General features: G+C 47.3%; 1 protein-coding gene across 3 annotated transcripts in view; it reads right to left on the bottom strand.

Moving 5' to 3' along the window:
• Nucleotides 1-15,713, bottom strand: part of NWD1 (NACHT and WD repeat domain containing 1) — an 81,454-nt gene that overhangs the window by 30,785 nt on the left and 34,956 nt on the right. For all 3 annotated transcript variants that reach the window (XM_025293777.3, XM_006057865.4, XM_006057866.4), the window contains 4 exons: nt 15,594-15,711; nt 14,097-14,255; nt 5,985-6,182; nt 2,840-2,962 (listed from right to left, as the gene is read on the bottom strand). In XM_025293777.3, coding sequence (XP_025149562.3) covers nt 2,840-2,962; nt 5,985-6,182; nt 14,097-14,255; nt 15,594-15,711 — 598 coding nt within the window. The remainder of the gene's footprint in view (nt 1-2,839; nt 2,963-5,984; nt 6,183-14,096; nt 14,256-15,593; nt 15,712-15,713) is intronic.

Here is a 15,713-nt window from a genome sequence, read left to right as displayed (position 1 = left end):
TAAACAAGAACACATATATGTGTATAACTGAGTCACTCTGCTGTACGGCAGAAATTAACACCACTTTGTAAATCAACTATGCTTCAATAAAAAAAAATTTTTTTAAGAAAAAGAATGACCACCTCTCATAATTCTTGAAAATTTCACAGTTGACTCTCAGAAGCCAGTACAAAAGACCTCTAGCACCCTACCGAGTGATGGGAAACTTTTTACTTTTCCTATTACGTAGGTCTACAGTGTTTTCAGGGCTTTCCTGGTGGCTCAGACGGTAAAGAGTCTGCCTGCAATGCAGGAGACCCGGGTTCGATCCCTGGGTTGGGAAGATACCCTGGAGAAGAGAATGGCAACCCACTCCAGTATTCTGGCCTGGAGAAGTCCATGGACAGAAGAGCTTTGTGGGGCTACAGTCCGTGGGGTCGCAAAAAGCTGGACATGACTGAACAACTAACACACACACACATAGTGTTTTCGTTTTTTTCAGTAAATTGATTACTGAGTTTTTCTGATTACAGGTAATAAGAGTTTGAAGACTTTAAAAAATGAATCAAGGTTGCCATGAGTCAGCTACTGTACAGAGATTGAATCATCCTCTGGGAAAATAGCCATCCTGATGAAAATAATAAAATAAAGAGACTCATTTGTCAATACTCTATAAGTACCTACTCCGCTGCAATCCCTTAGACAAAAAGAATAAAATTCAAGTATCTAATGCTGAGAACTTTGGGGTTAGGGAGTGTTTTAATCTGTTGCAGCCTGTTTGGAAAGCAATATGATGACACGTCTCAAAACCTATAGGAATGTTCATACCTTCCAAGTCAAGAGTGCCACTCACTGGAAATATTAAACAGAATGAAAAAAATACTGACCAAGAGTTAAAACAGATTCATCCCAGTGTTATCCAAATAGAAGATAACTAGAAATAGCCTGAGTGAAGTGAGTGAGTGAAGTTGTTTAGTCGTGTCCGACTCTTTGTGACCCCACGGACTGTAGCCTAATGAGGTTCCTCCGTCCATGGGATTTTCCAGGCAAGAATACCGGAGTGGGTTGCCATTTCCTTTTCCAGGAGATCTTCCCGACCCAGGGATCGAACCCAGGTCTCCCATATTGTAGGCAGACGCTTTACCGTCTGAGCCACCAGGGAAGATCCAAAAAAAAAAAAAAAAAAAAGCCTAAATAGCCACAAAATGTTTAAATAATTTTAAACATTTAATAAATTCTGGAATATGATCTATTAAGATAAATGAAATATTTTTAGTGCATTTAAACAGTATGAAGATGACAATACAATGAATCAGAGTAGCATTATTCACAACAGCCCCAAATTGGGAAGTCCTTCAAGTGACGAATGGTTGAAAACCTGTCGCTTGCATCCAAGGGAATACGATTCAGCAATGCAAACGAACAAACTATGCTCGTAACGATACAAATGAGCTGCAAACGTGTTAAGTGGCATGAAAGAAAACTGACGCACAAGATCTCATAGTGTACAATTTCATGTATAAGAAATGTCCCAAAAGCACAAATCTACAGCCTCAGAAAGCACATGAGTGTTTGCCACGGGGCTGGAGTGCCCACTCTCACTGTGTGTGTCAGTCGCTCAGTTGTGCCCGACTCTTTGCGACCCCATGGACTGTAGCCCAGTCAGGCCTCTCTATCCATGGGATTCTACTGGAGTGGGGTGCCATTCCCTTTTCCAGGGGATCTTCCTGACCCGGGGATCAAACCCAGGTCTCCCGCATTGCAGGCAGACTCTTTACTGTTTGAGCCACCGGGGAAGTGCCCACTCACAGAGGTGAGCTAAATCAGCAGGTATTGTTTGAAGCTACTGTGTTTGGGGTGATCTTGATTTTGCATTTTCCTTTTTCGTATTCTTTTCCATCATGGTTTATCACAGGACGTTGAATATAGCTCCTATGCTATAGAGTAGAATCTTGCTGCTTATCCTTTCTGTACACACACGCTTGCATCTCCTCACCCCAAACGCCCGTCCAGCCCTTTCCCAGCCCCCACCCTTGGCAACCACGTCTGTTCTCTTTGCTGTGAGTCTGCTTCTGTTTTGTATATAAGTTCATTTGTAAAATCCCATGCACGGAGGAGCCTGGTGGGCTGCAGTCCATGGGGTCACTAAGAGTCGGACACGACTGAGTGACTTCACTTTCACTTTTCACTTTCATGCATTGGAGAAGGCAATGGCAACCCACTCCAGTGTTCTTGCCTGGAGAATCCCAGGGAAAGGGGAGCCTGGTGGGCTGCCGTCTATGGGGTCACACAGAGTTGGACATGACTGAAGTGACTTAGCGTAGCATAGCGTAGCATATCATATTTTAGATTCTACATGAGTGATACAATGTGGAATTTGTCTTTTTCCGACTTACTGTGATAATCTCTAGGTCCATCAGTGTAGCTGCAAATGGCATTATTTCATTCTTTTTGTGGCTAATATTCACATATATTGTATATATTACATCTTTATCTATTAATCCATTGATGGTTGCTTTCAAGTCTTGGCTATTTTACATACTGCTGCTATGAACATAGGGAGGCAGGTATCTTTTCAAATTATAGTACAGATATATGCCCAGGTATAGGATTCCTGGATCATACAGCAACAATCTTTAGTTTTTTGAGGAACCTCTTTACTATTCTCCATAGTGGCTGTTCTGATTTGCATTCTTGTTTGGGGTGTTTTGTTACACGGCTGTAGCTAGCTGATGCAGGAACAAAGACCACAGTTTTTATACAGAGAAGTGAATTGGTGGTAAATGGACCCTGAAAACTGACTGATCACTGCAGGACTCTAGGAGGAGCCTGATCATCAACCCCATTTTCCGAGCCTCACCTGTGTGTCCAGGAAGGATGTGGATCACCTGCTGTTCCTCCATGTCCCACACAGCCACCATGCCTTCCTGCGTGCCAACCAGCAGCAGCTTCTCTTCCAGGCTCCATGCCATGGCAGTGATGCCTGCAGCCACACAGAAACAAGAGCTCATGGGTCTGAGTTCTCAGACATGAAATACTCCCCCCACTTTGCAGATAAGGAAATTGAGGCACAGAGTCGGTTCCTTGTCCAGAGTCACACATCTAGAAGTGGCAGAGCTGGGATTTCAAAGCTAGCACTTTCAGACGCCAGATGCAGACTCTGAGCTGCTCTGAGGTAGGAAGATGGGCTAAACCACTGTTCAGTCATAAGTGTCTCTAGTTCAGCGATTCCTACCCAAGGGTGATTCTGCCCCACACGCCCAGGGCACACTGGGAAATGTCTGGAGAAATTTCTGGTCGTTACAACTGGGGTGTCCACGTGCTCAGTCACTCAGTTGTGTCCGACTCTGTCCCCATGGACTGTGGCCCACCAGGCTCCTCTGTCCATGGGATTCTCCAGGCAAGAATACTGGAGTGGGTTGCCATGCCCTTTCCCAGGGCATCTTCCCGACCCAGGGGTCAAACCCGCATCTCTTGTGTCTCCTGTATTGATTGGCAGGCGGGTTCTTTACTGTTGAGCCACCAGGAAAGCCAAGACGGTGGGGGAGGTGTTAAAGTCAGAGCCAGTCCAGGTGTGAGAATCCAGGATTGTATTTCCACCACACTGGGACAGGATATGAGAAGATGGGATTTTTCTTTTCTTTCCTTCTTTTTTTTTTTTTTAATTTGTGATCACTCACGAACTGTGTCACCTTGGAAATGTGAACTCAAACTTCTCATCTTAAAAACGAAGCAACTGGGAATTCCCTGGGGGCCCAGTGGTTAGAACTCCACACTTTCATTGCTGAGGATGCAGGTTCGATCCCTGGTTAGGAAACTAAGATCCTGCAAGCCACATGATACATCCATAAATAAATAAAAATGAAGAAACTGAAGCCCAGAGTGGGTAGGAAGTTTCCCAATCTCAACATGTCATGTGTGTGTATGTGTTAAATTGTTTCAGTTGTGTCCAACTCTTTGCGACCCTGTGGACTGTAGCCCACCAGGCTTCTCCGTCTGTGGGATTCTCCAGGCAAGAATACTGGAGTGGATTCCCATGTTCTCCTCCAGGGGATCTTCCCGACCCAGGGATCAAACCCACATTTCTTATGTCTCTTGCACTGGCAGGCAGATTCTTTACCACTAGCACCACCAGGCGACATGACTAGAGCTCATGCAACTGGCACAGTGGGTCTGAAACACAAGACATTTTCCTACTGAGATGAGAAAAACCAAAAAACTTGTGCGTTGTGACTACCTTTCCCTATGCTTGGACAGACCTCACCAATCAATCACCATGCTCTGTGATCGGCCCCACCCCCTACAGTAGCCATTCTATTGATATCACACTTCTTTTAGTAATAAAATCCACAGCCCACAGGTTTCGTTAAGTATGTAGCTACCCAGACTAAGACCGTATTTCCCAGGCTCCCTTATAGTCAAAGATGGCCATGTTGGAGAAGACTCTTGAGAGTCCCTTGGACTGCAAGCACATCCAACCAGTCCATTCTAAAGGACATCAGCCCTGGGATTTCTTTGTTAGGAATGATGCTAAAGCTGAAACTCCAGTACTTTGGCCACCTCATGAGAAGAGTTGACTCATTGGAAAAGACTCTGATACTGGGAGGGATTGGGGGCAGGAGGAGAAGGGGACAACAGAGGATGAGATGGCTGGACGGCATCACCGACTCGATGGACGTAAGTTTGAGTGAACTCCGGGAGTTGGTGATGGACAGGGAGGCCTGGCGTGCTGCGGTCATGGGGTCGCAAAGAGTCGGACACGACTGAGCAACTGAACTGAACTGAACTGATGTTGGCTTTTGTTACAGCATCAGAATCAGTATCATAATAAATGTACATTCTTTCCTGTTAGACTCAGTCTTATAATCCTCAACACAGTATTCTGGTACCTGTCCCTAAATCATTTTTTTTTTCCATGCATTGTATCAAGTGTCTCTTAGAATTTCTCTTTTTGAGAGTGTAGCTTTCCCTACAAGACCCTGTGGCACAGAAAAGGCACAAGTTATAATGGCTGGTATTTGAACAACAAGCCATTTGTGTTCAGTAGCCTCATGATTAATGTGAGGCTGTGGGTGGGCAGATAAAGGACTGGATGCGTGGTGGTGGGCTGGCGGGTAAGTGGACAGGTAGATGACTGGCCGCACGAGTGGGTTAGTGAATGGATGAGTATTAGAAGGGTAGATGAATTTGATAGGTGGGTGGGTGAGTTGATGAATGGCTGAGTGTCCGGATGGGAGGAGGGGTATTTGAGCGGATAGAAGGTGGCAATTTGGGAAAAATGAAAGGTAAGTGGTGTGGATAGAATGGTGAAAGGAAGGATGACTATTGGAAATATGGACAACTGATGTGGATGGATGGGTGGGTGGGTGGGAAGGAAAGAAGGAAGGAAGAAGGGAAGGAAGGATGGAAGGACATACAGATGGATAGATGAAAGGAAGGAAGGGCGGATGGAGGGAGGGTGGATGAATGGAAAGACAGATGGATAGCTGAGTGGTTAGAAGAAAGGAAGAGAGGGAGGGAGGGAGTTTGGATGGATGGAAAGGCAGACAGATGGAAGGAAGAGAGGGATAATGGGTGGATGGACGGAAAGATGGGTGACCAATGGATGGAGAGAACGAAACCCTCTCATCCTCTGACATTTTGGCGTCCCATGGAGAACCTAAAAGCCCCACCAGCCTCTCCAGGGCCAGGCAGGAGCCAGTCTCTAGTTTCCAAACTTATTAGCATGAGGCTGTAAAATCACAGAAGCTATGGTAAGATGGGCACCGAACTCTTAGTGACGAGACCCCAGAGGCAGTCAGCATCTGCTTGCTCTGGGCTCAATAGCCGTATTTACACTAGTCGTCTACAGTCCCTGGGGGACAGATGGAGTCAACGCAGCATGAGACAGCAGGGCCAGGCCCAGCTGGCACCCTTGGGGCTTCCCAACTGGCAGAGGGGAGCCCCAGAGAGCAGCCTGCAACCACTGCCCCCAGGCAGACAGGGACTGTGCTGGGGACACCCACCTTTGTGACAGCCGCTGAGGGTTGCCCGCAGGGGCCCTCCAGGGGGCTGGAGGAATCCTCCGAGGGGCACCAGCACAGGCTGTGGGCACATCCGGAACCAGCTCTGTGCCTGCTGGCACAGCTCTCCCACCAGCCCGGGATGTGAAGTGCTGAAGAAACGGAGTCTGGCCAGGAGTTCTGTGTACAGGACGCTTCTCTCTGCAACAGAGGGGACGCTGGTTGAGGGGAGGGGCCCCGCTCCCCCAGCTGGAGCCGTCCCCACTTCTGCCTCCTTTTCTGTTCTCTCCACCCACTTGCCCCTACTTCAAGTACACCAGGAGGATCCCCACCTCACATCCTAGACCTTGGGTTTCCTGAAAACAAAGACAATGCCTGTCTTGCTCATGGCTACATTCTGAATGCCAAGTGTGTAAGTTACTCAGTCGTGTCCTATGCTTTGTGACCCCATGGATTGTAGCCCACCAGGCTCCTCTGTCCTTGGAATTCTCCAAGCAAGAACCCTGGAGTGGGTAGTCATTCCCTTCCCCAGGGGATCTTCCTGACCCTGGGATTGAACCCCGGTCTCCCACACTGCAGGCAGATTCTTTACCGTCTGAGCCTACAGGGAAACCCAGGCACCCAACCAATGTGTAGGATCATTTCACCAGCAGTTCATAGTTACTGAGTGGGTTAGTGTCCTGTGGCTGCTGGAAACAAGACAACTTGGGGGGCTTCAAACAGCAGAGCCTTCTTCTCTCACAGTTCTGGGGGCCAGAAGTCTGAAATCAAGGTGTGGCCAAGGCTGTGCTCCCTCCAGAGGTTTTGGGGGAGCATCCTTCCCTGCCTCTTTCAGCTTCTGGGGGCTCCAGGCATCTTTGGCTTGTGGCCACATCAATTTCCTTTTTTATTATTTAAAATATTTCTTTCTTTCTTTTGGCTGCACTGGGTCTTGGTTGCTGTGGGCTTTCTCTAGTTGCAGCAAACAAGGGTGACTCTTTGTTGAGGTGCACGGGCTTCTTCTTGTGGTGGTTCTCTGTTGCAGAGCACAGTCTCCAGGTGCCAGGGCTACAGAAGTTGTGCTTCATGGGATTAGCTGCTCTGTGGCATGTGGGATCTTCCCGGACCAGGGACTGAACCCACGTGCCCTGCATTGGCAGAAGGATTCTTATCCACTGTACTACCAGGGAAGTCCTCAATTTCTCTTTTTTTATTTTTAATTTTTTATGCAATTTTAAAAGGTTACACTCTATTTACACTTATTACAAGATATTAGCTATATTATCCATGTTGTACAATACATCCTTGTAGTCTATCTTACTCCCCCACTCCTATTTTGCCCCCTCCATTCCCTCTAGGGCTTCCCTAGTGGCTCAGCTGGTAAGGAATCCTCGTGCAATGCAGGAGATCTGTATTTGATCCTTGGGTTGGGAGGATCCCCTAGAGAAGGAAACAGCTTCTGGAGAACACCACTCCAGTATTCTGGCCTGGAGAATTCCATGGACTGTACAGTCCATGGGGTTGCAAAGAGTCAGACACGGCTGAGCGACGTTCACTTCACCATCCCCTCGCCCACTGGTTGCTGCTGCTGCTGCTAAGTTGCTTCAGTCGTGTCCGACTCTGTGCGACCCCATAGACAGCAGCCCACCAGGCTCCCCCGTCCCTGGGATTCTCCAGGCAAGAACACTGGAGTGGGTTGCTATTTCCTTCTCCAATGCATGAAAGTGAAAAGTGAAAGTGAAGTCGCTTAGTCGTATCCGACTCTTAGGACCCCATGGACTGCAGCCCACCAGGCTCCTCCATCCGTGGGATTTTCCAGGCAAGAGTACTGGAGTGGGTTGCCATTGTCCACTGGTAACCACTAGCTTATTCTTGTGAGTATGCTCCTTTCTTATTATATTCACTAGTTTGTTCTATTTGTTACATTCCACATATGTGATATCACACAGTATTTGTCTTTCTCTATCTGGTTTATTTCATTTAGCACAATCCCCGATAAGTCCATCCACATTGCCGCAAATGGCAAATTTTCATTCTTTTTTATGACGGAGTACTAGTCCATTGAATATACGTAGCAAATCTTCTTTATTAATTCATCTGTCCACGGACATTTTAGGTTTCTTTCATATCTGGGCAATTGTAAATAATGCTGCTATGATCACGGGGGCTCATGTATCTTTCAGTGTTTTCGTTTTGTTTTGTTTACCCTGGAATGGAATTACTGGGTCATAACGTAGCTCTATATTTTTTAGTTTTTTTTGAGAAACCTCCATACTGTTTTCCACAGTGGCTGCACCAATTAATACTGTGCATGAACCCAATTTCTGCCTGTGTCTTGACATGGCCTTCTCATCTGTGTGTCTCCACATTTTCCCTTTTTTGGGGGGTTTCAAACCTCATTCTGCCTTCTTATAAGGACATTTGTGATTGCATTTTGGGCCTGCTTGGAGGATCCAAGATAAACTCTCCATCCTAAGAACCTTAATCACATTTTATTTCACCATATAAAGTAGTAGTTATAGATTCTAGGGATTAGAGCAGGAAATGGCAACCCACTCCAGTATTCTTGCCTGGAGAATCTCATGGACAGAGGAGCCTGGCAGGCTATAGTCCCTAGGGTCGCCAAGAGTTAAACATAACTTAGTGACAACCACCAGGGATTAAGAAATAACTATATTGAGACGTCCCTAGTGCTCTATGCCAAAAGCCTTTGACTATATTGACTATGCCAAAGCCTTTGACTGTGAAACAGATGGGAATACCAGACCACCTGACCTGCCTCTTGAGAAACCTGTATGCAGGTCAGGAAGCAACAGTTAGAACTGGACATGGAACAACAAACTGGTTCCAAATAGGGAAAGGAGTACGTCAAGGCTGTATATTGTCACCCTGCTTATTTAACTTCTATGCAGAGTACATCATGAGAAACGCTGGGCTGGAGGAAGCACAAGCTGGAATCAAGATTGCCAGGAGAAAGATCAACAACCTCAGATATGCAGATGGGAAGAACTAAAGAGCCTCTTGATGAAAGTGAAAGAGGAGAGTGAAAAAGTTGGCTTAAAGCTCAACATTCAGCAAACTAAAATCATGGCATCCGGTCCCATCACTTCATGGCAAATAGATGGGGAAACAGTGGAAACAGTGGCTGACTTTATTTTCTGGGCTCCAAAATCACTGCAGACGGTGAATGCAGCCATGAAATTAAAAGACACTTACTCCTTGGAAGGAAAGTTATGACCAACCTAGACAGTATATTAAAAAGTAGAGACAGTACTTTGTCAACAAAGGTCTATCTAGTCAAGGCTATGGTTTTTCCAGTGGTCATGTATGGATGTGAGATTTGGACTATAAAGAAAGCTGAGTGCCGAAGAATTGATGCTTTTGAACTGTGGTGTTGGAGAAGACTCTTGAGAGTTCCTTGGACTGAAAGGACATCCAACCAGTCCATTCTAAAGGAGATCAGTCCTGGGTGTTCATTGGAAAGACTGATGTTGAAGCTGAAACTCCAATACTTTGGCCACCTCATGCGAAGAGCTGACTCATTTAAAAGGACCCTGATGCTTGGAAAGATTGAGGGTGGGAGGAGAAGGGGATGACAGAGGATGAGATGGTTGGATGGCATCACCGACTCAATGGACATGGGTTTGGGTGAACCCCGGGAGTTGGTGATGGACAGGGAAGCCTGGCGTGCTTCGATTCATGGGGTCGCAAAGAGTCGGACACGACTGAGCAGCTGAACTGAACTGAACTAGTGGTCTAGTGGTTAAGAATCTGCAATGAACAGGACAGAACATAGGTTCCATCTCTGGTTGGGGAACTCAGATCCCACATGCCTCAAAGCAACTAAGCCCATGTACCACGGCTACTGAGCTCTCACAACTAGAGAGCCTGTGTGTGGCAACTCCTGAGACTGCACGCCACAGTTAGAGAGCCCATGTACGGCAACTGGACAAGCCCATGCACAGCAACTAAGACCTGATGCAGCTAAATAAATAAATATGTATTTTAAAAGTAACTACATCTTGGGGAGGGGGCAGTTTAGATGTATCATCACTATCACCCCAAGTGTATAATATGGAAAACTGAGGCATGGTGAGGTTCAGAAGCAGCAACCCACTTCTGTATTCTTGCCTGGAGAATCCACATGGACAGAGGAGCCTGGCGGGCTACAGCCGATGGGGTTGCAAAAGAGCTGGACATGACTGAGCGACTTAGCACACACGCACGAGGTTCAGCGGCTTACGCCAGGTCACATGAACTGTGGGGCCTGGGGCAAGGGTGGCCACGCCCTGTGCCTGGGTTTGCTGGTGGGTGAAATCGGGTAAGGCCAGGAACAGGAGCAAGTGTCCCACTCACCACAGGCCTAGCAGTTAAGGTGGTGCTAACAAACTTAACTGTCAAGATAAACACTACTTTAATGCAATTTTTTTTTTAAGAAAATCAAAAGCACGCCCCCAGATCCATGATGAACAAAATATCAGTCTTTTAAATAAAAACAAACAGGAATGGCACCACGCCAAGTCATCCTGGAGCCTGAGGCAACGGGAGAAATCCATAATAGGACTGGTTTCTAGGAGCTTGCTGGGAAGTACTGGAATGCCGTAAGTGCACAGTTGCTCAGCTGCACCATCTGGTGGCGACATTTCTCTCTACCCCTTCTGCTTGTGCTGGGCAGCCACAGGTTGTCAGTCAAGGAGCGCTGCAAAGAACATACTGTGATTTGAGCTTTGAAATCTTTTCTTAAACTGGCCCAAGGCTATTTTCCCGGGAAATCAAGTCCCTTCGAGGTTTAAGACCTCTGGTGAGCTTGAATGCAAGAAGAGGAAGGCAAAAGCATCATCCACTTGGGTGGGATCCTGCTGCTGCTACTAAGTCACTTCAGTCATGTCCGACTCTGTGCAGCCCCATAGACGTCAGACCCCCAGGCTCCTCCGTCCCTGGGATTCTCCAGGCAAGAACACTGGAGTGGGATGCCATTTCCTTCTCCAATGCGTGAAAAGTGAAAGTGAAGTCGCTCAGTCGTGTAGACACCACCTTAGCGCTATCCAACATTTTGCAGATGATGAAAGCAGAGGCTCGGGGCAGAAATGGCTCCTTCAAGGCCATTCAGGTCAACAGCATCAGCGCTGTCACATGACAGTAAAAGGCTCCTCGGAAGGCACCAAGGGGACAGGCTCTGCGTGAGTTGACTTGCAAACTTTTCCCAGCAGCCCTAGATGGGAGGGTTCACCAACATCCCTCATTTTGCAGATGGGAAAACTAAAGGCTGCAAGGCAAGAGGAGGGGTGAGAGTGAGGGAGGTGACGAGGTAGTAAGGGACTTGAAGGTCACACTGTCAGTAAGTGCCAGAGCCCAGATTTAAATCAACTTGGTGGGACCAATATCCATGCACTTGGACTGATCTATGTGATAGGGGTGGACATTTGGCAGGGAGCAGGGGCAGACAGACTCTTACCTGCAGAATCCCACGGACAGAGGAGCCTGGCGGGCTACAGCCCATAGGGGTGCAAAGAGTCAGACATGACTGAAGCAGCTTAGCATAGCATAGGGGCAGATAGAGGATGCAAAAGAAAGCCAGAGAAAATAATAACTAAAGAGTTAAGATATGTGGAAGTAGCATGTAGCAACAGAATATGCAGGGGTGTAGGGGGCCAGGGGTGTCCAGCCTCAGTGGTAGCTAGGTAGGCTTCTCAGACAAGCAGCAGTTGTCAGGTATGAATGAACCATGGAAGGAATATGGGAATTAAGCATCCTTATAAAATCACTTGTAAAAACCCTCAAACCAAAACCAACTGGGATGGGAATTCCCTGGTGGTCCAGTGGTTAGGAGTGCGAGGGCCAAGGCATCCATGGTTGGGGAACCAAGATCCCACAACCTATGCAGTGTGGCCAGACAAAAAAAAAAAAAAAAAAAAAAAAAAAAACAAACAAAAAATCCAGTTGGGAAATGTATGATAAAAACCATCATGGGGACTTCCCTCGTGGTCCAGGGGTTAAGAATCCTGCTTGCACAGGACAGGACTCAGATTCGATCCCTGGTTGGGGACATAAGGTCCCACATGCCATCAGGCAGCTAAGCCCACGTGCCACAACTACTGAGCCCCTGCGATGCAACTAGAGAGAAGCCCTCGAGCCACAGCAAAGATCCTGAATGCCACAACTAAGACCGAACACAGCAGGGGAAAGAAAAGAAAGCACCTCCCGGCCACTTCACACTCAATAGGATGGCTTTTTTTTTTTATCAGAAAATAACAAGTGTTGTAGAGGATACAGAGAACCCAGCACCTTTGTGTGCTGTTGGTAGGAATGTAAAACGGCACAGCCAGTATGGGAAAAGAGCTGGCAGTTCCTCAGAAATTAAACACAAAATTACCAAATGATTGAGCAATTCCACATCCAAGTATATATCCAAAAGAACCGAAAGCGGGGTTTCAAGGAGATATTTGTACCCCCATAGTCACAGCAATGACAGAGGATGAGATAAGGTTGGATGTCATCGCTGACTCGATGGACACAAGTTTGAGCAAACTTGGGGAGATGGTGATGGACAGGGAAGCTGCAGTCCATGGGATCGCAAAGTAGGACAAGACTGAGTGGCTGAACTGAACTGAACACAATGGAACACATGAGACTCAGGTTGGATCCCTAGGTCAGGAAGATCCTCCTGGAGGAGGGCATGGCAATCCACTCCAGTATTCTTGCCTGGAGAATCCCCATGGACAGAGGAGCCTGGCGGGGTACAGTCCATAGGGTCACAAAGAGTCAGACACAACTGGAGTGACTTAGCACACACACACACACAATGGAACATTATTCAGCCTTAAAAAGGAAGGATATTCTGACATGGATGAACTGAGGACTTTATGTTAAGTGAAATAAGTACTCACAAAAAGGACAAATATCGCATGAGTGCACTTACATGGGGTCCCTAGAATGGTCAAACTCCTAGAGATAGAAAGTAGAAGGGTGAGTGCCAGGGGCTTAGGGAGGGGGAAAAAGGAGCAAGTGTTTAATGAGGACGGAGGTTCAGTTTGAGAGGACGAACAAGTTACGAAGATGAATGGGGTTGATGGTCGTGCAACGGGGTGTGAATGGACTTAAAGCTGCTGACCTGGACAATTAAAATGGTTTTATAAAAATACAAACAAAATTCCATCCTGGACAGAGTATCACCTGAGGACACAAGAGATCCTTCAAACTCCAGGCCAGAGCGTGGGCCAAACCCTGCTCAACGACTTTCCCTGAGAGCTAAGAATGGTTTTTGTAAAACCATTGATATTTTTAAATTGATATGTGTAATTAGTGGGATGACAGGAAATGCCGACTTTGAACCCCAACTGAGCCCTAAATGTTATCTGCCTGATCAAGACTTCCCCTGCTTTCTCATGAGTAGGCCTAACTTACAAAAAGCTGTGCTCGGTTATTATCATTCTATGAGTTTCACCAATTAAAAAAAAAAAAATCTGTGGGAACGTTTTCCCTTGTTATATTAAGTGTCATGGGCTTCCCAGGTGGCGCTAGTGGTAAAGAGCCTGCAGGTTCGATCTCTGGGTCCGGAAGATCCCCTGGAGTAAGAAATGGCTACCCACTCCAATACTCTTGCCTGGGAGATCCCATAGACAGAGGAGCCTGGTGGATTACAGTCTATGGGGTTGCAAAGAGTCAGATACGACTGAACACTATCTTATCTATATTAAGCGTCAACATAATTTCCTCGATTTTGCCTAAATGTTTCCTTTGTGGCCCTTTCTAGAATAAGATGCTGGAGGAATTCCCTGGCAATCCAGTGGTTAGGACTCTGTGACCTCACCGCTGAGGGCCTGGGTTTGATCCCTGGTCTGGGAACTAAGATCCCACAGGCTGCATGGCAAGGCTAAAACAATAAAAATAAACTTTAAAAAAATTTTTAAATAGAATAAATCGCTGGGCTGAGGTGAGAGGAAGGGCTCTGCCTTGGTAGTTTTTACTCCTAAACTCTCCCAGATTCAATTCAAAGTTCTAGAAGCTGGAGCTAGGAGAAAGCCCTCAGCTATAACAGGAAAGGTGTATGAGTGTCTCAGTGAGGAGACTGAGCTTCTAGAAGTGGGTGCAGAGTGGACCGCACCTCCCCCGTCCCGCCGTCTCCGCACCACTCACCCATGCCTCGGAGCTCCACTGCTGGGCGGCACAGCTGGAGAGCTTCCCGGACCAGGCTGACCTCAGGGCAGTCCATGTATGGGGCGCACAGGTCAAAGTCTTCCAGCAGACCCTCGATACCCCCGGAGAGGCCCCGGCAGCAAATCCAGGTCATGCTGCCTGTGGGCAGAAGGGGGCGCTGTGGGGAGCCTGCAGCTTCTTTCAGCGCATCGTGGGAGGTGGCTTCTCAGCTGCTCCTTTCTCTGAGGTTCTCACTCGCAGCCTCACTGACATTCGGGGTTGGGTCGTATTCTGTGGTGGGGCCATTAGGTAGGGTGGACGAGCAGTGTCCCTGGTCTCCACCCACTAGATGCCAGGGACACCTCCCAAGTGATGACAGTCGGAAAGATGCATATTGTCAAGTGTCCCTTAGGAAGCAGAGTCATCCCTGGTTGAGAATGATGGATGGATGAGAATGAATGAAGAGATGGATGGATGGATGGATGGGGGAGAGAGAGAGGGATAGATAGATAGAAAGATGGATGGACAGATAGACAATGGACAGATAGACAGACATAGATGGTAGATGGTTGGGTAGATCCCCTGGAGTAGGAAATGGCAACTTGCTCCAGTATTCCTGCCTGGAAAATTCCATGAACAGAGGAGCCTGTTGGGCTATATAGTCCATGGGGCTGCAAAGAGTCGGACAGACACACCTGAGCAACAGAGCGCGCACGCACGCACACACACACACACACACACACACGGTAGATTGATAGGCAAATAGATGGATGGATGGATAGATAGATATAAAGATGATAGATATAATGGTAGAGAGAGAGAAATTTAGGTAGGTTGGTAGGTAGATAGTTACGATAGATATTGAATAGATAAATATAAAGATGATAGATACAGATGGTAGGAGATATATGTTAGATGAGATTTTATATTTTTATATATATATATAGAGAGAGAGAAAGACATGATAGATATGGCAGATTATAGATAGATGCAGATAGATAGGCGGAGAAGGCAATGGCAACCCACTCCAGTGTTCTTGCCTGGAAAATCCCAGGGACGGGGGAACCTGGTGGGCTGCCATCTATGGGGGTCGCACAGAGTCGGACACAACTGAAGCAACTTAGCAACAGCAGCAGCAGGTAGATAGGCGATAGATAGATACTAGATAGACAGCCGTATATGGTAGATGAATAGAGATGGTAGATGATAGATTGGCAGGTAGGTAGACAGGGTCTCTCTCATTCTAAGGCAGTTTCTCATCCTCTATACTATCAGCTAGCCCTAGATGCCAGCTGCAACCAAAATATCTCCAGACATCACCTAGGGTCCCTTGGTGTGTGTATGTTGGGGCGGTGACGGTGCAGAACTGCCCCTGGTGAGAACTAGTGCCTTAAAAGGAGCCAGAGATTTTAACCTTCACCCTTCCACCTTGTCAGGCTCCGGAAAGTGCGAGCACCAGAGGGTCAGGGACCCACGCAAGCCCCTCCGAGACCTTACCCAGAACCTCCTGCTTCAGCTCCTCGATACGGCCGGCATGGAGCAAGTGGTAGGGTAACTCCTTCAGCTTCCTCAGGTTTGCAACCGTGTCAGAGAACCACAGGGGCTGAGGGGCCACCT

Source organism: Bubalus bubalis, chromosome 9, assembly GCF_019923935.1.
Source record: "Bubalus bubalis isolate 160015118507 breed Murrah chromosome 9, NDDB_SH_1, whole genome shotgun sequence".
NCBI lineage: Eukaryota > Metazoa > Chordata > Mammalia > Artiodactyla > Bovidae > Bubalus > Bubalus bubalis.
Note: the sequence above shows the minus strand (reverse complement) of the source record. Positions and strands in the feature narration are given on the sequence as shown.